Source organism: Ahaetulla prasina, chromosome 5, assembly GCF_028640845.1.
Source record: "Ahaetulla prasina isolate Xishuangbanna chromosome 5, ASM2864084v1, whole genome shotgun sequence".
Taxonomy (NCBI): Eukaryota; Metazoa; Chordata; class Lepidosauria; order Squamata; family Colubridae; genus Ahaetulla; species Ahaetulla prasina.
The window spans coordinates 136,113,114-136,138,059 of NC_080543.1; the positions used below are offsets into that span (position 1 = coordinate 136,113,114).

The 24,946-nt window shown below is 42.1% G+C and overlaps 1 protein-coding gene across 5 annotated transcripts in view; it reads right to left on the bottom strand.

Annotated features, from left to right (window-relative positions):
- The window catches only part of VWA8 (von Willebrand factor A domain containing 8), a 137,245-nt gene extending 120,480 nt beyond the window's left edge, over positions 1-16,765 (bottom strand). For 2 of the 5 annotated variants that reach the window (XM_058184493.1, XM_058184495.1), the window contains exons 1-5: positions 16,536-16,763; positions 13,040-13,117; positions 5,882-6,012; positions 5,449-5,559; positions 1,558-1,725 (exon numbers count right to left, since the gene is read on the bottom strand). In XM_058184493.1, coding sequence (XP_058040476.1) covers positions 1,558-1,725; positions 5,449-5,559; positions 5,882-6,012; positions 13,040-13,117; positions 16,536-16,680 — 633 coding nt within the window. In that variant the 5' untranslated portion in view covers positions 16,681-16,763. Of the gene's footprint in view, positions 1-1,557; positions 1,726-5,448; positions 5,560-5,881; positions 6,013-6,182; positions 6,294-6,622; positions 6,754-13,039; positions 13,118-16,535 lie in introns of all 5 variants that reach the window. The other 3 variants (XM_058184494.1, XM_058184496.1, XM_058184497.1) reach the window with 3 other exon arrangements.
- Between the last annotated feature and the right edge of the window lie 8,181 nt (positions 16,766-24,946).

Consider the following 24,946-nt stretch of genomic DNA (forward strand, 5'->3'; position numbering starts at 1 on the left):
ACTCAGTTGGTCATGAAACATCAGCAAGAAAACACCCAAGTTCAGGGAGCACCGAGGAGCCTTCATTTCAACCCTGAGCTACAAATATTGCATTCTTATTGCATTCTTTGACAAAGTGACAAAATTAGTAGACCAGAGGAATGCTGTCGATATAATTTACTTGAACTTCAGTAAAGCATTTGATAAAGTAGACCATAACCTACTACTAGATAAAGTAGAAAAATGTGGGTTAGACAGCACCACCACCAGATGGATCCGTAACTGGCTGACCAATCGCACTCAATGTGTAGTCCTCAACGGAACTACATCCACGTGGAGGGAAGTATGCAGTGGAGTACCCCAAGGCTCTGTTTTAGGCCCAGTACTCTTCAACATCTTCATCAATGACTTGGACAAGGGGATAGATGGGGAACTCATCAAATTTGCAGATGAAACCAAGCTGGCAGGAATAGCCAACACTCCAGAAGATAGGCTCAAATTACAGAAAGATCTTGACAGACTTGAACATTGGGCGCTATCTAACAAAATGAAATTCAACAGTGAAAAAAGTAAGGTTCTACATTTAGGCAAAAAAAAACCAAAATGCACAGGTACTGTATATGTGGTACCTTGCTCAATAGTAGTACCTGTGAGAGGGATCTTGGAGTCCTAGTGGACAACCATTTAGATATGAGCCAGCAGTGTGCAGCTGCTGCTAAAAAAGCCAACACAGTTCTGGGCTGCATAAACAGAGGGATAGAATCAAGATCACGTGAAGTGTTACTGCCACTTTATAATGCCTTGGTAAGGCCACATTTGGAATATTGCATCCAGTTTTGGTCGCCACGATGTAAAAAAGATGTTGGGACTCTAGAAAGAGTGCAGAGAAGAGCAACAAAGATGATTAGGGGACTGGAGGCTAAAACATATGAAGAACGATTGCAGGAACTGGGTATGTCTAGTTTAATGAAAAGAAGGACTAGGGGAGACATGATAGCAGCGTTCCAATATCTCAGGGGCTGCCACAGAGAAGTGGGAGTCGGGCTGTTCTCCAAAGCACCCGAGGGCAGGAGAAGAAGCAATGGATGGAAACTGATCAAGGAAAGAAGCAACTTAGAACTAAGGAGAAATTTCCTGACAGTTAGAACAATTAATAAGAGGAACGACTTGCCTGCAGAAGTTGTGAATGCTCCAACACTGGAAATTTTTAAGAAAATGTCGGATAACCATCTGACTGAGATGGTGTAGAGTTTCCTGCCTGGGCAGGGGGTTGGACTAGAAGGCCTCCAAGGTCCCTTCCAACTCTGTTGTTATTATTATTATTATATCCTCCTTTCTCGGTATATATCAATGCATCCTAAATGGTACATGGTGCTGGCCTTCAGGGAAATAGATGGAAAGGAGAGGCCACTGGGGTTAAAAGCAATCCAGCTGCAGGCACGGGCTAAGTGAGAACCTGTCTATAAAATAAACTTTCAGAAGGTTAAGCATTCCTGGGCGAGGTTTACTCAGCTCCGTGAAGTCTGTGCCACATTCTTGGCTGTCACCCTTGAAGTAAACCCGGAGGCTTCTGCTTACCTTCAGCAGTTTATCGTAACGTTCAGCCGACATGAGGAAACGGCCGTCCTCCAGCTGCATCTCCCGGTTCTCCAGCAAATTGTTCAAGACAGGCAGGACGTTCCGTTCCGCCTTCTCCAACCCTTCCAGGACCAGGATCCGGCCTTCCGTCGCGGCCCGCACCGCACACTGAGGAATCAAAGCAGAATCAGCACCCAACAGCTGGATACACTTCGCAAAGAGCCCTGGGAAGATCTCTTCAGTTTACCTCCACCCCAAAATCCGAGGAAAACAGAGGAAAAGAAAAATCTATCTATCTAGAAATCTCTCCCGCTCTCTCTCTCTCTCTCTCCCCCCCATCTATTTATCTATCTATCTGTCATCTATCTATCCATCTATCCATCTATCCATCCATATCTATCTATCTATCTATCTATCTATCTATCTATCCATCCATCCATCCATATCTATCAATCTATCCATCCATCCACATCTATCTATCTATCTATCTATCTATCTATCTATCTATCTATCTATCTATCTATCTATCTATCCATCCATCCATCCATCCATCCATCCATCCATCATCTATCTATCTATCTATCTATCTATCTATCTATCTATCTATCTATCTATCTATCTATCTATCAATCCATCCATCCATATCTATCAATCTATCCATCCATCCACATCTATCAAACTCTTTCTCTCTCCATCCATCCATCCATCCATCTACATCCATCCATCCATCCATCCATCCATCCATCCACATCTATCTATCTATCTATCTATCTATCATCTATCATCCACCCATCCATCATCTATCTATCATCCATCCATCCATCCATCATCTATCTATCTATCTATCCATCATCTATCTATCTATCTATCTATCTATCTATCTATCTATCTATCTATCTATCTATCCATCCACATCTATCTAACTCTCTCTCTCTCTCTCCATCCATCCATCTACACCTATCCATCCATCCATCCATGCATCCATCCACCATATCTTTCTATCTATCTATCTATCTATCATCTATCTATCATCTATCAATCTATCTATCCATCCATCTATCATCTATCCATCCATCTATAATATCTATCCATCCATCCATCCATCCATCCATCTATCATCTATCTATCTATCTATCTATCTATCTATCTATCTATCTATCTATCTATCATCTATCCATCCATCTATCATCTATCCATCCATCTATAATATCTATCTATCCATCCATCCATCTATCATCTATCTATCTATCTATCTATCTATCTATCTATCTATCTATCTATCTATCTATCTATCTATCTATCTATCTATCTATCTATCCATCCATCCATCCATCCACATCTATCAAACTCTTTCTCTCTCCATCCATCCATCCATCCATCTACATCTATCCATCCATCCATCCATGCATCCATCCACCATATCTTTCTATCTATCTATCTATCTATCTATCTATCTATCTATCTATCTATCCATCCATCCATCCATCCATCCATCCATCCATCCATCCATCCAGCGATCCACATCTATCAAACTCTCTCTCTCTCTCTCTCCATCCATCCATCTACATCTATCCATCCATCTACATCTATCCATCCATCCATCCATCCACCCATCCACCATATCTATCTATCAAACTCTCTCTCTCTCTCTCTCTCTCTCTCCATCCATCCATCCATCTACTTAAGTTTAGTTTAATTTAGTTTAAATTTATTAGTTTAGTTTAGATGTATTTATTTATTTATTTAACAGATACAGCCGTTCTTCAAATGGTGACATCCAACATGCGGAGAGGTTCCCCAACAATGGTGACCAGATCACTCTTTGCTAAATTCAAAAATGGAGGATGAACAAATAAAAGACACAATAGTACGACGGGGGGGTGGGATTTTTGGCTAAAACATAGAATTAGAGAAATGGCAACATTTATGGGAAAGGAACAATAGCAACTTCTTATAAAGAAAATTGATATAAGATGTTTTATAGATGGCGTTTACCACCTGCAAGGTTAGCTAAAATGTTTAAAAATATGTCTAGTAAATTTTGGAAATGCAATCAAAAGACGGGCACATTTTATCATATCTGGTGGACTTGTGCTAAAACAAAAACAAAAACAATTGGGGCAAAAATACACAAGATGACTAGAAAAGATAATAGGGAAACATGCAGATTTTAAATCTGAACTGTTTTTATTAGGGATGAGATCAGAAAAAATTGATAAGAAAAGTATTTATTTAGTATTGCATGTTTTAACAGCAGTGAGGATTGTCTTCGCACAATATTGGAAAGATGAAGAAACACCACAACACGAAGAGATAATTAAGAAGATACTAGACCAGGGGTCGGCAACCTTAAACACTCGAAGAGCCACTTGGACCTGTTTCCTACAGGAAAAAAACACACTGGGAGCCACAAAACCTGGGTAGGCGTGGCCAACTCCATGTCACTCACTCCCACCCAGTCACATGACCACGTAGCCACGCCTAACTATTCTTTTTGTCTCTCTCCCACTCTCTCCCCACTCTGTGTCTCTCTCCCTCTGTATCTCTGCCTCTCCCCCCTCTCTATGTATCACTCTGATTGTGTCTCTCTATGTCTCTGTGTGTGTGTGTCTCTCTCCCTCTCTCTCCCCCTCCTCCCTTCAGGTAACCATCCTCCTCCTCCACCCCTTCCTCTCATAACTCCCTGGCCGGCTGTGGCTGAGCCGAGAGCGTGTGCAAACGCAGGTTGACCCTCCTCAACCAAGCGCCAGGAAAGGCGACGCGGGGTGAGCAGCGGCTCGCTTACAGGGGGTCTCTCTGGCTCAGCCACAGCCAGCCAAGGGGATTGAGAGGAGGGGGGGAGGAAAGTGCAGGATTGAAGCTACCCTGTACCTGTTGTGCCTCGTCCGCTTTCCCCGCATCCAGGGCCTTCTTATCTGCTTCCAAAGGCTGAGGAATGTCCTAGCATGCCTCCCGGCCCCAGCCCTGGCTCCATGCCCAGACAGGCTGAGGAAGAAGAAGCACCTCCAGCCCCCAGCCCTGGCTCCATGCCCAGGCAAACGGAGCAACTAGACCCCTCCCCCTCCCCCACAGCATGTGAGCCTGAGGAAGGTCAATTACCAACAGCTGCAGACTGGAGTGACCCTCGCTTCAGGAGAATTGATAGGCGGCGTCAACAGAAGGAAGGGAGGGGCAGGCCGGGATAAGTGCTGAGTCATGGAGCCACACCCCATGGCCTATATAAAGGACCTGCTTTCTGGCATTCTCTGAGTCAGGCAAAGTCTAACATATCTTGCTGAAGTCACTTCCTGGTCTCCTGCCTGCCTTGAGAACTTTGCTAGGACTTTGGCAGAGCTGCAGAGGCACGCCTGATTCGGATTTCCCTGACCCGGCCGTCAGCGGAGGAGTGGGACACGACAGTACCTGCCTTCACGCCACATTTACGCGTAAGGCAGCCTTTGCTTCCTGCCGCTTCGGGCTGGAGTCCAAAAAATAATAGGGGTGGGTTGAACCAGTGATGGGACAAGGAGGGCCCAAAGAGCCACTTGTGGCTCTAGAGCCGTGGGTTGCCGACCCCTGTACTAGACTGTGCAGAAATGGATAGACTTACACTGAAAAATCAAAGAAGAAAGAAGACACGGAATATTACCAAACTTGGAACTTATTCTACCAGTGGTTGGAAAAAAGAGGTGGAGACTAAGAATGGAAGCCGTATTGTTAAGCGAATTATCGTAAACACCCAGACAACACGACATTTATTAAGCACTAAGAAATGTAATTAATAGAAAATTAATAAAATTTATTTTTTTAAAAAAAACAAGTGACCAGATCACTCTCTCCAGATTACCCTTTTGGGTTTTCGACCAATAAATCCCGAAGGGGCCCAGAGATGAGGTTGTTCTTGCTACTCACTTGATCAATGTAGTAGGCGGTGCCGGCTCGGATTTCCCTTCGCTGTTTGAGATCGGTTTCAGTTGTATCCCTTGAAAGTGCCATATATTCCACCTCTCGTTTGGTCAGTTCCTACAGAAAGTGGAAATGAATTGGATGAGAAAAATATTATTGGATGAGAGGTCCGGGTTTTCCCTCAGGAAACCAAAACCCCCAAAACCATCCCGACTCCTCAGTCGATCACATGCTCCGATCGCCATCCGTCCCATCTCGAGACAGCGCTCCGATCATTCCTTCTCCAGATGCAGGATCGGCCTGACCTTGACTGACAGGAAGGATGCGATTATGTCTAAAGACAACCCACAAAAATCCTCCTCCTACTTTCCCACACATGAGAAGGTGGCAGCAGGAAGCTTCCGCCTACTATGGTTTCCAAAGTTGACACCAGTCTTACCAGGTACTGCATGGCGATCGAACGTCGAAGGGGCCCCGGAGGTCCAATAAGGAAAACATCTTGTCCCAGGAGGTCCTTCTGCATGATCCATCTTAGATGCTGAATCACAGACTGAGCCAGAGAATCTGAAACTAAAGGAAAGGCCGTCGCATGAACTCGAGTCTCATTTAAGAAATTGTTAAAAGAATTTTATTTTTTAAAAAAAAACAGTGACCAGATCACTCTCTCCAGATTACCCCTTTGGGTTTTCGACCAATAAATCCCGAAGGGGTCCAGAGATGAGGTTGTTATTGCTACTCACTTGATCAATGTAGTAGGCGGTGCCGGCTCGGATTTCCCTTCGCTGTTTGAGATCGGTTTCGGTTGTATCCCTTGAAAGTGCCATATATTCCACCTCTCGTTTGGTCAGTTCCTACAGAAAGTGGAAATGAATTGGATGAGAAAAATATTATTGGATGAGAGGTCCGGGTTTTCCCTCAGGAAACCAAAACCCCCAAAACCATCCCGACTCCTCAGTCGATCACATGCTCCGATCGCCATCCGTCCCATCTCGAGACAGCGCTCCGATCATTCCTTCTCCAGATGCAGGATCGGCCTGACCTTGACTGACAGGAAGGATGCGATTATGTCTAAAGACAACCCCGCAAAAAAATCCCTCCTCCTACTTTCCCACACATGAGAAGGTGGCAGCACGGAAGCTTCCGGCCTACTATGGTTTCCAAAGTTGACACCGAGTCTTACCAGGTACTGCATGGCGATCGAACGTCGAAGGGGCCCCGGAGGTCCAATAAGGAAAACATCTTGTCCCAGGAGGTCCTTCTGCATGATCCATCTTAGATGCTGAATCACAGACTGAGCCACAGAATCTGAAACTAAAGGAAAGGCCGTCGCATGAACTCGAGTCTCATTTAAGAAATTGTTAAAAGAATTTTTTTTTTTTTACATTCTTGTGCTGATCCCGCCTTTCTCTACTTCAATTTGCCATTTTTATTTTTAATTTTTTTGTGAATGCTCCATCACTGGAGATTTTTAAGAAGAGACTGGAATGGTACAAGGTCTTCTGCTTGAGCAGGGGGTTGGATTAGAAGACCTTCCAACTCTTATTATTCAGTTAATGCTACATTCTGACAGCACCCAGAGAGAAGGAAGAGAAGAAATACTTCAGAGTGGTACCTCCAACATTTCTCACACTCTCTAGAAGGCTGCTGTGGTCAAAAAGGTGGAAAAATCCAGAATATCCACAGACCCATCTGCCTTATCTTTCTCCTAATATAAAGAATCCTAAGCCACCTTCAGAGCCAAATCTGGATCTGAAGATACACTGGAATGGATTTAAGTACTCCGTTTCCTCTTAAGAATTCTTACAAGTCTTCTGCTAAGATGAGGCCACCAAGAACCATCGATTATCCTAAAAGGCTACTCTGTGTGGTTCCCTGAAGATGATTCCACTTGGATTGTCATGACCAAGACTTTATAATGGCATCCCTACTTTGTCCAACCAGATACATCCCACTGCAATCACTTGAGTCACCTGCCCTCCTGCTTGATGATCCTCAACATCACACAAATAGAAATAGAAATCCAGATAGCGCCAGAGTAAATGGAAAAGGGAGATGGGGGGGGAGGGGCAAGGAAAGAAGAAGAAAGAAGGAAAGATGATTATAAATACAAATGTACAATCATGAAATGATAGATTGGGTAAAATTGAAAAGAAATTGAAAAGAAAGTACAGTATATAATTCTAGAAAATTGGAGTTGCTCGGTTACCAAACAAGGGAAATATTATACAACAAAGAAGAAAGAAAGAAGAAAGAAAGGAACAGAAGGTAAGATAGAGGAGGTGAGTTATATTCAAAATAAGTATCAGATAAAAAAAATCGAATAGCATATGAGTAAATTTAGGAAATATTTTGTATTAGATTAATTTCTGAAGGAGAGGGGAATTGAGAGTGTGATTATGTGTGGAGTGACTAGAGATTATAATTTAGTAATTATTTTGGATTATGATTGTTAGTTTTGATACCCTGCATTTTGTTCTGGGAAGTCGGGATGGGGGGTAAGGGGGAGGGGAATTGGGAGGTTGAGGGTAAAGGATGGAGTGATGGTTAATGTACAAGGATTATTGAAGATATATAAATTAATGTAGGGTCGGGTCTGCCCAGTTATCATTTTAGAATGGTGGGGAGGGAGAAAAGAGGAGAGAGTAGGAGGTAGGAAAGAGGAGAAGAGGAAGGAAGAGGGGTAGAAGAGGGAGAAGGAAGGTGGAGGGGGGAGAGGATTTAGATAAGAGAAGGAGAAGAAGGTCTGGAAAGTAGAAGAAGGTAGAAGAGGGAAGAGTGTTAAAAAGGGGGGTGGTGACTGGGCAAGCCCGACTAATTGTATATAACTGTACATTGGATGAGCTGTTTGATATGATTGTAAAAATAAAACTTTTTTATGAAAAAAAAAAGATAGAGGAGGTGAGGGAGAGAGAGGGATGGAGGGAAGGGGAAGGAGAGGAAGATAGGATAGGGGAGAAGAGTAGGGGAGAAGGTGAGAAAGGAGAGAAAGAGGAGTGGGGGAGAGGAAGGGTAAGTAGGAAAGAGGAGGGAGAGGAGGAGGAAGAAGGTAGGAGAGATGAGGAGGGAGGAAGGGAAAAGAGAAGGTTGGTTGTGAAATGAAGGGAAAAAAGGGTAGAAGAGCAACTCCAAATGTAATTAAAATGTTGTATTTTTGTGATTTCTTCAGAGAAAATATGTATGATTATTTATGGACAAGAGAATGTACATTTACAATACGCGTATAAGAAAATAAAAAATAAAAAACTTTTTAAAAAAAAAACATCACACAAGATGTGATGTAGAACATGGGTCTCCAACCTTGGCAACTTTAAGACTTGTGGACTTCAATTCCCAGAACTCTGGAAGTTGGAGTCCACAAGTCTTAAAGTTGCTAAGGTTGGAGACCCCTGATATAGAACATCAAGGCCATAGGACTCTGGCGGCAGAGATATTCCACAGCTCAAGCAAAGGATCGATAGTAAACCCAATCAGGTTTGAGAAATTGTTCTACCACTATCATCCAAGTCTCCTGGAACCTCGTAAGATTCTTCAGAACCTTCAGAGGTTCACCAAAATCTGCACCAACTAACCAACAATCCAGAAAGTGGAATGGGATTTCCAATACTTTCATCCTGTATTTCTTTTCAGGAGTTAGTGACTCTAGAATTAAACTGCCCAGCTGACCAAGGCCTTAAGGGCAGTCCAAAATTTTGGCTTGATTTGATGAAGTGCTTCAGATCTACACTTTAGGGTTTTTTTGGTCCTCTATTATTTATTTTAGTATTTATTAAATTTGTTTGCCCTTCATCTTGTCACGAGGTGACCCTGAATGGCTTTATATAAAGCCTCTGAACTTTTTATATGTATAACATCATTCTCAACTCTGGGTCGTGTCTCTTAAATCTGAATTTCTGGCTTTATGGCTTTGCTGAATGTGAGACATCAGAAATCATCATGTATGTACGAGCATGTCTATATGTGTGTTAAATAACAACAACAACAACAACAACAGAGTTGGAAGGGACCTTGGAGGTCTTCTAGTCCAACCCCCTGCCCAGGCATGAAACCTTATACCACTTCAGACAAATGGTTGTCTAATCTCTTCTTGAAAACGTCCAGTGTTGGAGCATTTACAACTTCTGGAGGCAAGTTGTTCCACTGATTAATTGTTCTCACTGTCAGGAAATTTCTCCTTAATTCTAAGTCGCTTCTCTCCTGGATTAGTTTCCACCCATTGCTTCTTGTTCTACCGTCAGGTGCGTGTATACAAAGTGCTCTTTGGAGAGCAGGCTACAGAATTTCATTTTTAATGTGTGCCGGTGTGCCCACATAAAGGTTATCTTATCTTATAACTCTCAGTCTTAATCTAGTAGGCTTTTAAATTGCTAAATACAACCTTAATAACAATTTGTTTTTATTTTTTGCAATATAGCTGAATGTTATAGTGAGTTCAGCTCATTCTATTTTAGCTACAGTTTGAAGGAAAGAAATTGAATCAAACTTAAGAAATGCTTAAAATAGAAACTCAATTCAAAACAATCTTCCATGAAGAACAGAGCATAAATAACGCAAATGTGCTATTCTGAAAACAAGAATACTCCAAGGATTTAAGGGGATAGCCTGTTAAACCCCCCACAGGGATTTATGACCTCTTACTTATCTTCATTTAACTAATATTTAGTCTAGAATTTTAATCCTTTATTTGCGTCTCACAGAACGGCTTGCGGGCACCGGTTAAGTTCAGAAATATTTAGCCGAACTTATTTATAGAATTCACCGATGCAGTTAAGGACAATAAAAATGTTTCCTCTTTCAGCTGTTGCTTCATGTATTTATCCTGTTTCATTTCAACAAATTGTTTGTTTGGTTAAAAAAAAAAACATTTTAACAAGACTTGCAACAATGATTCTCCTTGCTTTAAACCTCAGAAAGAACTGGATCAGGTTAGAAACATTTTATTTGCAAATGGACTTCGGTAAAGCCAAATCTAAAAATAAAGCAAATTGGAATTATATAAGATACATACATCTAATGTAACTCAGCCTTACGTTAAATAAACACAAGCTATGTACAACTAAAACCTAAAATTGACACAAACGTCCAAGTGCTCACTGATTCTTAAAAACAGTACCACCAGTTTTGATTTTAAAAAATATGTTACTTAAACATCCAGCATTTAAAACAAATACTTTAGTTTTTTCTCCAATATTATATTGCGTTATAAACGCAGAACTAGGTATTACAATTGCTAAGATTCCTGAACCTACAAGCATAAACATCCAAAACGGTTTATTACTGTATATCTGTCTTCACATTCCACTAATGGTATCAGATTCAAGCCAGTCCATTTTTATCATTATGCGTAAATTGGTGCTATGAACGCAAAGTTAATTGTTTTGAAAGTAGTTAATTTTGCTTCATCTCTATAAATGGGTGTTGTATGAAAGCCCTGCCTCTAAACTGTCACCCAGAAAATATATCTATGTGATCGCTAGGAACTGAGAACAATTTGATAGCACATAATCAATCAATTAAAATCTGCCTCTAAAATCTTATTGTATAAACAGTACTGAAAAATTTGGCTGCCGGAGCAAGGAAAATAAATAATTCTTACACTGTATTTATTCTGCTGGGTGTGCTCTACAGAACCATGAAAATCTTAAAAGCTTCCCTTAGCCAATATTGGACTACATTTTGTGAGCCAACATCTGCATTAAAGGAATTGCTAATCTCTGTAATCTGGTTTATAGAGTTTACGAGGAAATTCTTATTTGAACTGTCACATTAAAAAAAAAAGAGTGACATGTGAGTAAATGAGTTTTTTTTTAAAAAAAATGCAATCCATTGTAACTAGCGTAATTGCCTGCTTAAATTCGATGGGATTGTTAAAAGTATTAATTATTATATCTATCTAAAAGTATAGGTCTCTTGAATGGGGATTACAAAACTCATTTTAACTGTAGCTATGCTATGAATAAAACAATTACGAGGATTTTGTCGGAGTCCAAATGCATTATCAACAGAATTCTATACTTGACTTACTTACAACAGTTCATTTAATGACCGTTCAAAATTACAATAGCACTTACGACCATTTTTCACACTTACAACCATTGCAGCATCCCCACGATCATGTGATCAAAATTCAGATGCTTGGCAACTGGCATGTACTTATGGCGGTTCCAGTGTCACAGGGTCATGTGATCAAATTTTGCAACCTTCTGACCAGCAAGTCGGGAGGGGGGGAGGAGTCAGATTCACTTAACAACCGGATTATTCACTTAACAGTGATTCGCTTAACCACGGTGGCAAGAAAGGTCGTAAGGCTAGAGGAAACTCCCTTAACAAATGTCTCGCTCAACAACAGAAATTTTGGAGGTTGCAATTCGAGGACTACCTGCGTATTTTTCTGCATGACATTTTAGAAAACCGAAAAGCTGCTTATGTTAAACTGGAGTCTGGTAACCAGCGGAATATAAATTTGGTCGATTTTATTTATGGTGGAGCAACATTTCTGAAACACTGATATTTTCCGCACTACGTTTCTGCAATAATTTTTTTTTGGGAGTTTCAAGATAATCCTATCCCAAGCCATTCACTGCTGGAATGGCTTGGGAATAGTCCAGACCTTCACCCAATGGAAAATCTATGGAGCCAACTAAAGAAACTGGTTAGTCAGAAGCGACCCAGCAATAAAACCCAATTAATAGAAGCAATCCTTCAATCTGACATGGTGACCATTTTAGTATATCTCCTTTTTTCTACGTGTTTCACTTTTCTTCTTTATACTGTAACCGCTATTCTAATAGCAAATCCTTCCTAAAAGTTATTGCATTACATTCTTGCATTCTTGGAAAAGTTATTGCATTACATTAAATTATCTTTCCATTGATATATTTAAAAAGTGGTGTTATTAGCTAATTTTACCAAAAAAAAAATACACTTTTCCCAAAAGGTTTCCACAATTTATGGAATGATGACCATGACCTGAGCATAACTCATAAAATCATCTGCTACAATGTCCTTCCTGTCGAAGACTACTTCAGCTTCAACCACAACAATACAAAAGCACACAACAGATTCAAACTTAAAAGTGAACCGCTCCAATCTTGATTGTAGAAAATATGACTTCAGTAACAGAGTTGTTAATGCCTGGAATGCACTACCAGACTCGGTGGTCTCTTCCCAAAATCCCCAAAACTTTAACCTAAGACTGGCTACTGTTGACCAGCGTGCCTACCGTTCCTGTCTTAATGTTCCCTCTTAATGTTCATTTTGTGTGTTTATTTCATGCTTATACTTATATATATTGTTTTGTATGTGTTTGACAAAATAAATAAATAAATAAAATAAATTTTGGCCACAACTGTAACTGATTCTCGAGAATCGAGTGATTCTCGATGCTTTTCTTCACCAGAGAGACCCTTTAAATACTTTTTTGTGGCCACGGATTCCCAAGACTTAACTCAAAATTTAAAATCAACATTTTTTTTCAAGCCTTCGCACACACCCTGTGATGACATCACGTTGCCCCCAGCGGTTTGGCAGACTACGGATTGAGAATCACTAGACTAGACTTTTACTTTGAGCTTAATTTTAAGAGCACACTGTTTCTTACTGTAGTTCACAGGGACCAGTTCCGGATTTTTGGGCTTTCTGAGTTTGTAGGACACATCTCCAATAGTAACAGTATCACCTGAAAGGGAGAAATAATAGTTATTTGTCATTGCTCACCTATAGGCAAAACACTCAGCTATCCACCTAATACGTCCTACAAGAACAAGTTTTCTTCTCTGTTTTAAAACACACAAAAAGTCTTTTAGTGCCTTATCCACAAACTGGATAACAACTATGGGTAGTCCTTGAGGTACAATTGAGCCCAAAATTTCTGTTGTTAAGTGAGTCAATTGTTCAGTGAACCACTACGGTTGTTAAGTGAGTAACCTGGCTGTTAAGTGAATCAGGCTCCCCCCCCACCTTGACTTTGCTCATCAGAAGGTTGCCAAAGGGGATCGTGTGACCGTGGGACATTGCAACCGTCATAAGTACATGCCAGTTGCCAAGCATCTGAATTTTGATCACGTGACCACAGGGTTGCTGCAAAGGTTGTTGTGTGTGAAAAACAAGTCCTAAGTCACTTCAAACTGTTGTAACTTTGAACAGTCACTAAATGAAAGGTTGTTAAGTCTAGGACTACCTGTATTATATTTGTATGCCGTGTGGGAATGTTAAGTCCAAACATACTGCATCCAGTTTTGGTCACCACATTACAAAAAAGATGTTGAGACTTTGGAAAAAGTACAACTAAGATGATTAAAGGCCTGGAAATCAGAATATATGAAGAATGGTTGCAGGATTTGGATATGGCCAGTTTACAGAAAAGAAGGACTGGTGGGGACATGATAGGAGCCTTCCAGTATTTGAGAGGCTGCCACAAAGAGGAGGGGGTGAACCTATTCTCCAAAGCACAAGAAGTTAAGACAAGAAGCAATGGATGGAAACTAATCAAGGAGACGAGTGACCTGGAATTAAGCAGAAATTTCCTGACAGTGAGGACAATTAACCAGTGGAACAGCTTGCCACCAGAAGTTGAGGCTTTTAAGAAAAGACTGGGCAGCCACTTGTCTGAAATGGTAGAGGGTCTCCTGCTTGAGCAGGGGGTTAGAATAACTCCCTTCCAGCTCTATTTTAATTCTGACTGTAGTTTTAGAAAATTGCTCAGGAAAATTTGAATTCCAATCATGTAGATAAGATAGCCTGGCCTGTTTTATCTTCTGTGTCTCTTTTCTGTGGTCCCTGGGTTTTCATAAGTAGCTTGACCCTGTGTGTCACAGCTTTGGAGCGATGGAGAAATGACCCAGTGCAGATAGCAAAAGCACGGAAGGGAACAAACCCATGTTATCCTCACTCCTGCTTTCCCCCTGTGGACACCCAAGCACTCAAAAAGCCACAAAGAGAGGCTCTTTTTTGCACAGTGGGGTAATTTTCAGGAAACATATGACTGTCAATAATGAAAGACTAAAGCGAATGTACAACTGTTAACTTGTGATCGGATACAGCAGAAGGAGGAAAAAGAATGCTGCATGTCAAAAGTTGTTGTGACATGTGGGCATGTCACCACAAACCCACAGTTGGAGAACCACATTTCAGCCTACGCATGGTGCACGCCCCAGCCTGTGTTGTGTCATTTGTGTTTCATCATGGGATCAATTCAGTGTGAGAAGCAGAACGGAGTACAAGAAGGTTTTTTCCACCCAGTGCTAGATTCTTCTTAAGAGGACAACTCTAGCTTTCTTCCTCTGTTTCCCCACTGGCCCCCTTCAAGCTATGGGGCACCTAAGGACATATTTCTAGTTTTGGTTCACACAACAGCCAAGAGCTGCACATCGTGCTCCACCTACGAAGCTTTTATGCATACCTTATGCATACCTCTCCATACCTCTATCTACTATCAACTGGGGGAAGAGAGGGTCACCAGTGAGAGAGAAAAGAAAGAAAGAAAGAAAGAAAGAAAGAAAGAAAGAAAGAAAGTCAGAAAGAGAAAGGAAGGAAGGAACATCACTGAGAGAAAGAGAAATTTGCAGAAGAAAGTCAGAAAGAATGAAAAATCAGAAAGAAAAGCTAGAAAGAAAAAGGGAAAGAAAGAAAGGGAGGTCACCATTGAAAGAGAAAGTTGCAGAAGGTCAAAGAAAAGTCAGAAAGAAAGAAAGAAAATAAAGAAGGAATGGTCACCATTGAGAGAAAGTAACAGAAGAAAGTCAGAAAGAAAGAAAGAAAGAAAGAAAGAAAGAAAGAAAGAAAGAAAGAAAGAAAGGTAGGTACCATTGAGAGAAAGTTACAGAAGAAAGTCAGAAAGAAAAGAAGAAGGAAGGAAGGACGAAGGAAAGGTCACCACTGAGAAAGAGAGAAAGTTACAGAAGAAAGTCAGAAAGAAAAGTTAGAAAGAAAAGTAAGGAAGAAGAGAGAGAAAGTTAAGAAAGAAAGTTAAGAAAGAAAGAAAGGTCACCATTGAGAGAGAAAGTTGCAGAAGGTCAAAGAAAAGTCAGAAAGAAAGAAAAGAAAGAAGGAAGGAAGGAAGGGTTACCACTGAGAGAAAGTAACAGAAGAAAGTCAGAAAGAAAGAAAGAAAGAAAGAAAGAAAGAAAGAAAGAAAGAAAGAAAGAAAGAAAGAAAAAAGAAAGTCAGAAAGGTCACCACTGAGAGAAAGTTACAGAAGAAAATCAAAGAAAAGTCAGAAAGAAAGAAAAGAAAGAAAAAAGCAGGAAAGAAAGAAAGAAAGAAAGAAAGAAAGAAAGGTACCATTGAGAGAAAGTTACAGAAAAAAGTCAGAAAGAAAGAAGAAGGAAGGAAGGACGAAGGAAAGGTCACTATTGAGAGAGAAAGTTACAGAAGAAAGTCAGAAAGAAAAGTTAGAAAGAAGAGAGAGAAAGTTAAGAAAGAAAGTTAAGAAAGAAAGAAAGGTCACCATTGAGAGAGAAAGTTGCAGAAGGTCAAAGAAAAGTCAGAAAGAAAGAAAAGAAAGAAGGAAGGAAGGGTTACCACTGAGAGAAAGTAACAGAAGAAAGTCAGAAAGAAAGAAAGAAAGAAAGAAAGAAAGAAGTCACCATTGAGAGAAAGTTACAGAAGAAAATCAAAGAAAAGTCAGAAAGAAAGAAAGAAAGAAAAAAGCAGGAAGGAAAGAAAGAAAGGTCACTGTTGAGAGAGAAAGTTACAGAAGAATGTCAGAAAGAAAAGTTAGAAAGAAAAGAAAAGAAAGGAAGAAGCAGAGAGAGAGAGAGAGAGAGAGAGAGAGAGAAAGAAAGAAAGTCATCATTGAGAAAGTCAAAAGAAAGTCAGAGAGGAAGAAAGGAAGGGAGGAGAGAGAAAAGGAAGGGAAGGGAGGCTCAGAGCCCCCAGCCTGCCCAGCCTCCCAGCGACCCCTCCGAGCCCCCATCAGAGCAGCCTTCCTTCCCCCACAGAAGCCCTCTTCCCCATTTCCAGCCCCCAGAGAGCCAAACCCTCCCGAGGTCTCCACGCCCTGCGGGGTCTCTGGGGCGCCCGAGCCCCTCCCTCCTCCCCCCCCTACCCCAAGGCCTCCTCCTCCTCCTCCTCCGGGGGAAGGCCGCCTCCCTTACCTTCTCCGCCGTGCAAGGCCCGGAGTCCTCCCCTCAGCCCGGCCACCTGCTGCAGGAGGAGGCGGACCCTGCGGGCAGCCGAGGAGCCCGCGGAGGGACCCCCGCCGCCGCCCGCCCTGCCCAGGCACACCACCCGGGCCTGCATGGCCTGCCCGGAGGAAGAGGAGGAAGAGCGGGCCCTGGGGGACGCGGTCCGGCGACGCACCGCCTCCGCCCGGAAACGCCGACGCCGCTTTGGAGGGCCGGGCTGGCCGGGCGCTGCCGGGGACGCGGGGGGAGGGACGCGCGCAGCCCTGCAGGGAGGCTGGCTGGATCTTTCCCAGCTTGGGGGTCGGAGGGGGAGACCCCGGGTTGGGACCCAGCTGGGATTGAGGGATGGGGTGGTAGAGAGGAGGGGATAAAGAAGGAAGGGTCGCCCACTGAAATAGAGAGAAAGACGACAGAGGGAAAGGAAAGAGATTCACCGTTGAGAGAGAAAGTTAAGAAAGGAAGGAAGGAACGGTCACTATTGAGAAAGAGAGAAAGTTACAGAAGAAAGAAAGAAAGAAAGAAAGAAAAAGAGGAGGAAGGGGAAGGGTCACCACTGAGAAAGAGAGAAAGTTACAGAAGAAAGGAAGAGAGGAGGGAGGGAAGGAAGGAAGGAAAGGGAAAGAGATTCACCATTGAGAAAGAGAAAGTTACAGAAGAAAGAAAGAAAGAAAGAAAGAAAGAAAGAAAGAAAGAAAGAAAGAAAAAGAGGAGGAAGGAAGGGTCACCATTGAGAAAGAGAGAGTTACAGAAGAAAGGAAGAGAGGAGGGAGGGAAGGAAGGAAGGGAAGGGAAAGAGATTCACCATTGAGAAAGAGAGAAAGTTACAGAAGAAAGAAAAGAAAGAAAGGAAGGAAGAGAGGAGGGAGAGGAGGGAGGAAGGAAGAAAGGGTCACCATTGAGAAAGAGAGAAAGTTACAGAAGAAAGGAAGGAGGGAGGGAAGAAGGAAGGGTCACCATTGAGAAAGAGAGAAAGTTACAGAAGAAAGATAAGAAAGAAAGAAAGAAAGAAAGAGAGGAGGGAGGGGAGGGAGGAAGGAAGGAAGGGTCACCATTGAGAAAGAGAGAAAATTACAGAAGAAAGATAAGAAAGGAAGGAAGGAAGGAGGGAGGGAGGGAGGGAGGAAGGAAGGAAGGGTCACCATTGAGAAAGAGAGAAAGTTACAGAAGAAAGATAAGAAAGGAAGGAAGGAAGGAGGGAGGGAGGAAGGAAGGAAGGGTCACCATTGAGAAAGAGAGAAAGTTACAGAAGAAGGAAAAGAAAGAAAGGAAGGAAGAGAGGAGGGAGGGGAGGGAGGAAGGAAGGAAGGGTCACCATTGAGAAAGAGAGAAAATTACAGAAGAAAGATAAGAAAGGAAGGAAGGAAGGGAGGGAGGGAGGGAAGAAGGAAGGGTCACCATTGAGAAAGAGAAAGTTACAGAAGAAAGATAAGAAAGAAAGAAAGAAGAGAGGATCACCATTGAGAAAGAGAAAGTTACAGAAGAAAGATAAGAAAGAAAGAAAGAAAGAGAGAGAGAGAGAGAGGAGGGAGGGAAGGAAGGAAGGAAGGAAGGGTCACCATTGAGAAAGAGAGAAAGTTACAGAAGAAAGAAAAGAAAGAAAAAGAGGAGGGAGGGAAGGAAGAGAAGGGAAAGAGATCCACCATTGAGAAAGAGAGAAAGTTACAGAAGAAAGAAAAGAAAGGAAGGAAGGAAGGAGGGAGGGAGGAAGGAAGGAAGGGTCACCATTGAGAAAGAGAGAAAGTTACAGAAGAAAGAAAAGAAAGAAAAAGAGGAGGGAGGGAAGGAAGAGAAGGGAAAGAGATCCACCATTGAGAAAGAGAGAAAGTTACAGAAGAAAGGAAAGAAAGAAAGAAAGAGAGGAGGGAGGGGAGGGAGGAAGGAAGGAAGGGTCACATTGAGAAAGAGAGAAAGTTACAGAAGAAAGCCAGAAAGTCTTAATTCCTAATTAATTAATTAATTCCCATTCCTAAGAGGTCTGCAAGGGATGTGCATAAGAGCACCTGTGTGCCTCCCATCTCTGTCCTAATATTCCTTTTTACTTACTTTTTTCATGTATCCAAATTATGTTTATATTTTTACCTGTTATATATGATTGACAAAAATAAATAAAATAAATAGAAAGAGGGAGGGAGAGTCACCATTGAGAAAGAGAGAGCGTTACAGAAGAAAGTCAGAAAGAAAGAAGACAGAAAAAGAAAGAAGGAAGGAAAGAAAGGGAGGGAGGGAGGGGAGGAAGGAAGGGTGAGAGAGAAAGTTACAGAAGAAAGTCAGAAAGAGAAAGAAAGAAGGAAAAGTCAGAAAGAAAGAAAGAGTGGAGGAGGGAAGGAAGGAAAAAAGGGTCACCACTGAGAAAGAGTGAGAGTTACAGAAGAAAGTCAGAAGGAAAGAAAAGTAAAAAAGAAAGAATCACAAAAGAAAGACAGAAGAGAGGATCACCATTGAAATAGAGAGAAAGTCACGAGAGACAGACGGGCTGGGGGGTGGGAGTGGGGAGAGACAGAAAGAGAACTAGAGAGAAAATCACAAAAAAGAGGAGGACAGAAGAGGGGAAGGATCACTACTGAAACAGAGAGAGTCACGGAGAGAGGTAGAGAGAAAATCTGGAAAGAGAAGGGGGGAAGGGTCACCCTTAAAATAGAGAGATAGTTGACAGAGACAAAGAGAAATTAAAAAAATCAGGAAAGACGGGGTGAGGAAATAGAAATAGGAAAAAGGGAGAGAGAGAAAGGAGGAAAGGTCACCACTGAAATTGAGAGAAAGTCGCACAGAGGGAGAGAAAGAAATGGAGAGAAAATCCCAAAAGAGAGAAGGGAAGGGTCACCATTGAAATAGAAAATTGAGAGAACGAAGGAAGGAAAAGAAATGAAATTCATTCTTTGGCTGCCTTCCTTGCAAGATGGCCAAACTTTGGCATTACACCAAGGAGCAGCACACTGCCCAGATAGAGAATCTGCCTTGAAAAGCTCAGGAAAGGATGGATGGGGAGAAAGGATACTCTAGAACGGGTCTCCAACCTTGGCTGAGGAATTCTGGGAGTTGAAGTCCACAAGTTTTAAAGTTGCTAAGTTTGGAGACCCCCTGCTCTAGAAAAAGTGCAGAGAAGAGCCACAAAGATGATTAGGGGACTGGAGGCTAAAGCATATGAAGAATAGAATTTTATTGGCCAAGTGTGATTGGACACACAAGGAATTTGTCTTGGTGCATATGCTCTCAGTGTACATAAAAGAAAAGATATGTTCATCAAGGTACAACATTTACAACACAATTGATGATCAATATATCAATATAAATCATAAGGATTGCCAGCAACAAGTTATAGTCATACAGTCATAAGTGGAAAGAGATTGGTGATGGGAACTATGAGACGATTAATAGTAGTGCAGATTCAGTAAATAGTCTGACAGTGTTGAGGGAATTATTTGTTTAGCAGAGTGATGGCCTTCGGGAAAAAACTGTTCTTGTGTCTAGTTGTTCTGGTGTGCAGTGCTCTATAGCGTCGTTTTGAGGGTAGGAGTTGAAACAGTTTATGTCCAGGATGCGAGGGATCTGCAAATATTTTCACGGCCCTCTTCTTGATTCGTGCAGTATACAGGTCCTCAATGGAAGGCAGATTGGTAGCAATTATTTTTTCTGCAGTTCTAATTATCCTCTGAAGTCTGTGTCTGTCTTGTTGGGTTGCAGAACCGAACCAGACAGTTATAGAGGTGCAAATGACAGACTCAATAATTCCTCTGTAGAATTGGATCAGCAGCTCCTTGGGCAGTTTGAGCTTACTGAGTTGGCGCAGAAAGAACATTCTTTGTTGTCCTTTTTTAATGATGTTTTGATGTTAGCTGTCCATTTGAACAGTTGCAGGAATTCGGTAGATATAATGAAAAGAAGGACAGTGGTGACATGATAGCAGTGTCCCAATATTTGGGGGGCTGCCCCAAAGAAGAGGGGATCAACTTATTTTCCGAAGCACCTGTAGAACAATCATGGGAAGAGAATATCCTGTATGAAATGGAACTTTAAAAAAAAAAGTCTATTTACTCTCCCAAGAGAGTAAATAGAAAATGGTTAAAAGGAAAGAGGATGTGAAATCTGCTTGGGACACGGTGAAGAAAAATAGTTTATGCAGTCAGTGTCACAAAAGCATGTAGGATTACACTAATGAGAAATAATGAAAAGGCAGGTTTGGTAGAATAAAAGGTGTGAGATTCTGTGGGTGAGAAAAAAAACACATGTGAATAATTGTAAGGAAAAAATGAGTGCGAGAGAAACTGAGTCATGTGCATATTGAACAAGGAATGACCAAAAAAATAAAAATGTAGTTGAAGAGAACAAGGAACGGTTCGGATGAAAAACAGCAGAGAAAATGCAGTGTGATTTTGATGGATGTTTTTAAAAAATGGTTTGGAAGTGGACGAAAAGGGCCAGCAGGGTGAAGGGAACTGAAAATAAAAATGATGAAATGATTTTGAATGAGACTGAAGCGAGGAAAATGCTGGAAGACATCGCTCAGATACTTTTGGGGGAGAACGACCGTGATGTGCAGAAGAACAGAACCTAAATAAATGCATAAATGGTTGTGTCCGAGAAAAACAAAATTGCTAAAAATTCACAAGGAGTGCGAGAACGTAGAAAAATACTAAACCGACAACTACATGTTGCTCTTTTTTTTTTTTTGCATTTATATCCCGCCCTTCTCCGAAGACTCAGGGCGGCTTACATTGTGTTAAGCAATAGTCTTCATCCATTTGTATACTATATACAAAGTCAACTTATTGCCCCCCAACAATCTGGGTCCTCATTTTACCTACCTTATAAAGGATGGAAGGCTGAGTCAACCTTGGGCCTGGTGGGACTTGAACCTGCAATATTGCAAGCAGTTGCTGTTAATAATAGGCTGCATTAGCCTGTTGCGCCACCAGAGGCTCTTGACTTACAACCATTCATTTAGTGACCGTTCCAAGTTACACCAACACTGGAAAGAGTGAGTGATGAACATTTTTCACACTTAGGACTGTTGCAGCATTCTCCCTGGTCACGTGATCAAAATTCAGAAGCGTGGCAACTGGCATGTACTTATGACGGTTGAAGTGTCATGTGATCCCAGTTTGCGACCTCCCGACAAGAAAAATCAAGTGCGGCGGGGGGGGGGAGAGCCAGATTCACTTAACCGTGTTCCCGACTTAACAATGCAATGATTCACTTAACCGCTGGCAAGAAAAGATCGTAAGATGGGGCAAAACTCGCTTAACCACCGTCTGGCTTAGCCGTGGAAATTTCAAGCTCAATTGCGGTCATATGTCGAGGATTGCCTGTATCGCTGGAGCAATGTTAAAAAGGAGATGTCAGGGTTTCTGGAATGACTGTGCAGCTTGTTTTAAGGGGTGTGAAGCCCGCACCTGTATTCGTCACTTGGCAGAATGCCGTTATTATTCCCTTCAATAATAGGAAAGGTTATAAAACTGAATGCAACTGAAGGAGTATCACTTTCTTAATTGTACCTGGGAAGGTGGTTGATAGAATTCTAATTGAACAGGTACGAGAAGACAATGTACCTTCATTATCCAGAACAGAGAAAGAGAGAGGCAACCTGTTGTGTCTCGCCCGCCCTCCTCTCCTCAGCTGGGCCCCTCCCATCTCCTGCTATCTCAGCCAGAGACTGATAGTGAAGAAGAATGGCCTGGCATGCCTCCAGCCCCCAGCCCTGGCACCATGCCCGGACAGACTGAGCAAACAAACCTCCCTACAGCGTGTGAGCACGAAGCCAGCCACGAGCTAGAATTGCCAGCAGCTGAGCAGGAGGATGAAAAGTGGACAGATCCCCGCTTCCGGAGAATGGAGAGGCGACGTCAGCAAAAGGAAGGGAGGGGCAGGCCTGGATAAATGCTGAGTCATTGAGCCACACCCCATGGCTTATATAAAGGATCTGCTTTTTGGCATTCCTTGAGTCAGGCAAAGTCTCATCTGGTTGCTGAAGTCACACCTTGGATTCCTGCCTGCCCTGAAAACTCTGAACAGGAATTTGGCAAAGCTGCACAGGTTTCGTGGCCACGCTTGATACAGACTTCCCAGACCCGGCCGTCAGAGGAGGAGTGGGACACGACACAACCAATCTCCCGATTCTGTACATTCTCTTAAAAGTTCTACCTTGGGTGGAAGCTACGCACACAATAATTATAATAAGTCGGACTGCCGCAGGAATTAATTCAGATTTAACAAGCGCCCAGCAGAGTCACAAAACCTGAGAACGGAGTTTGCCACTGCATATTGATCTGCTAAAAAAATTAACTGTGTTTTTCACGATGGGGTTAGCAAGGTTACAGAGTGCATTGTGCAAGGTGTCCTTGACTTACAACTGTTCTTTTAGAGACCACTTGAAGTTAGAACGGCACTGAAAAAAGTAACTGGTGACCGTTTTTCACACACCGACAACCCCGTGGTCACGTGATCAAAATTGAGACGCTTGGCAACAACTAACTCATATTTATGACCGTTGCAGTGTCCCCAGATCACTTGATCCATTTTTGCGACCTTCTGACCAGCAAATCAATGTGGGAAGCCAGATTCACTTAACAAACGGGTTACTGACATAACAATGGCAATGATTCGCTTAACAAAAGTGGCAAGAAAGGTTGTAAAACTGGGCAAAATTCACTTAACAAACGTCTCACTTAGCAACAGAAATTTTGGGCTCAATTGAGGTTGTAAGCGCCTGCCCAAAAACCTGCGGGGAGTTTTGCAGGCAGTTGCCAGCAATCAGGAGTGATGTGTGTGTGTGTGTGTGTATGAACACACGCACATAAACACACAACTTTAAAATGTTTGAACCTGTCAATACTTCTGTACCTTGATTTTTTTTTTAAAAAAAAATCTGCGCAATAACTGAGACATCGTCAGTAAACGGAGACAAATTCTTCATTGCTAAAAAACCAATAATTGGAAACTTTGATCAATGAATGAATGCCTGAAAATGTTGAGTCTACTTTTGTTTCCTATCTACCGGATCTATTCCATCTTGAATGTTTTGGCTGCTTTTTCTTCTATCCAATTTATTTATTTATTTATTTATTTATTTATTTATTTATTTATTCACATTTTTATACCGCCCTTCTCCAAAGACTCAGGGCGGTGTACAGCAAATAAAACGACAATAATCCAAAAACAATTTAAAATACCGTAACAAGATTAAAAGATTTATTTTGTTCTGTTTCCTTTTTAAAGTTCTGACATTTGGCTACGGTTCTTCTTCTCTGCCCTATATTAAAAACATTTGCATTGTTGCTGTGCTTTTGGTATTTTGTAGACTTTGAGCTATACAATTTGGGATGGATACTCTTGGAATGTTGTGGGAGTAGGAATCGATTTCCAGAGGAAAAAATTGCAGACTACAGGAAACCATTCGCACCACTTAGGTGACCCTGAGGACACAGATAAACCTCCAAGTGGCCTCAAGGACCCTCTAAATTGGGGGGTCGGCAACCTTAAACACTCAAAGAGCCGCAAAGGTCCAAACCGGAAGCCCCCGTTCAATTCTGGAGCCGACGGGAAGTCTGGTTCCCCCACCATAGAGTCTCCTCCTAGCATGGTGTCCTTTTTCCTCTGCTGACTTGAAGTTGGTTCCCACACCATAGAGTCTCCTCCTAACGTGGCATCTTTTTCCTCTCTACCTGCCCTACCTGAAAGCCCTATCAATTGTGGAGCCGACCAGCAACAAGGAGCCGCAGCAGAGGGATGTAAGAACCACATGCAACTCCAGAGTTGCTGACCCCTGCTCTAAATGGATGCAGATGACCAGCTGTCTGCAAGGAGTATAAATATTTCCATTCCCCACTATCCTAATCAGAGCTGAAGAAGGTTCTTGGATGAGAAGCGAAACATCTTCAAAAGAAAAAACAAGAAAGTTTAGTTGCCTCCTGAAAAAGCACTTTTGGGACAACCACGACGTGGATGACTGAGAATCTCTACTACAGACTTATTTTGTAGAAGTGATTCCGGGAGCGGTTGTGTTAACTGTCTGGGTCTTTGGTGCAAAGGGCATTTTGCACACGCTCGGGCACCCCTGTCAAGTAGCTGTGCAACTTGACGCACCATGCTTCATACGTAAGGATATCTAGTTTTAACTAGTCTCACAATAAGCTGCAGTTAGAGAGACATTAGACTTAATGTCTCCTTCTGCGCCTTTACGTCTACAAGCCTCTCATTAGCAAACATTCCAATTAGAGACATTATCCTGGATTGTCTGAAGGGAAGAAGTTGTAAGCGAAAGTTTCTCCGTGTTGCGTGACAGCCACTTATGGTTGGAACGATATTGCGGAAGCTCCGAAATTGAAGATCTACTCAATAATGGATTAAATTCTCTTCCCGTCTCTGCTGTTCGCCCATCAATTCCT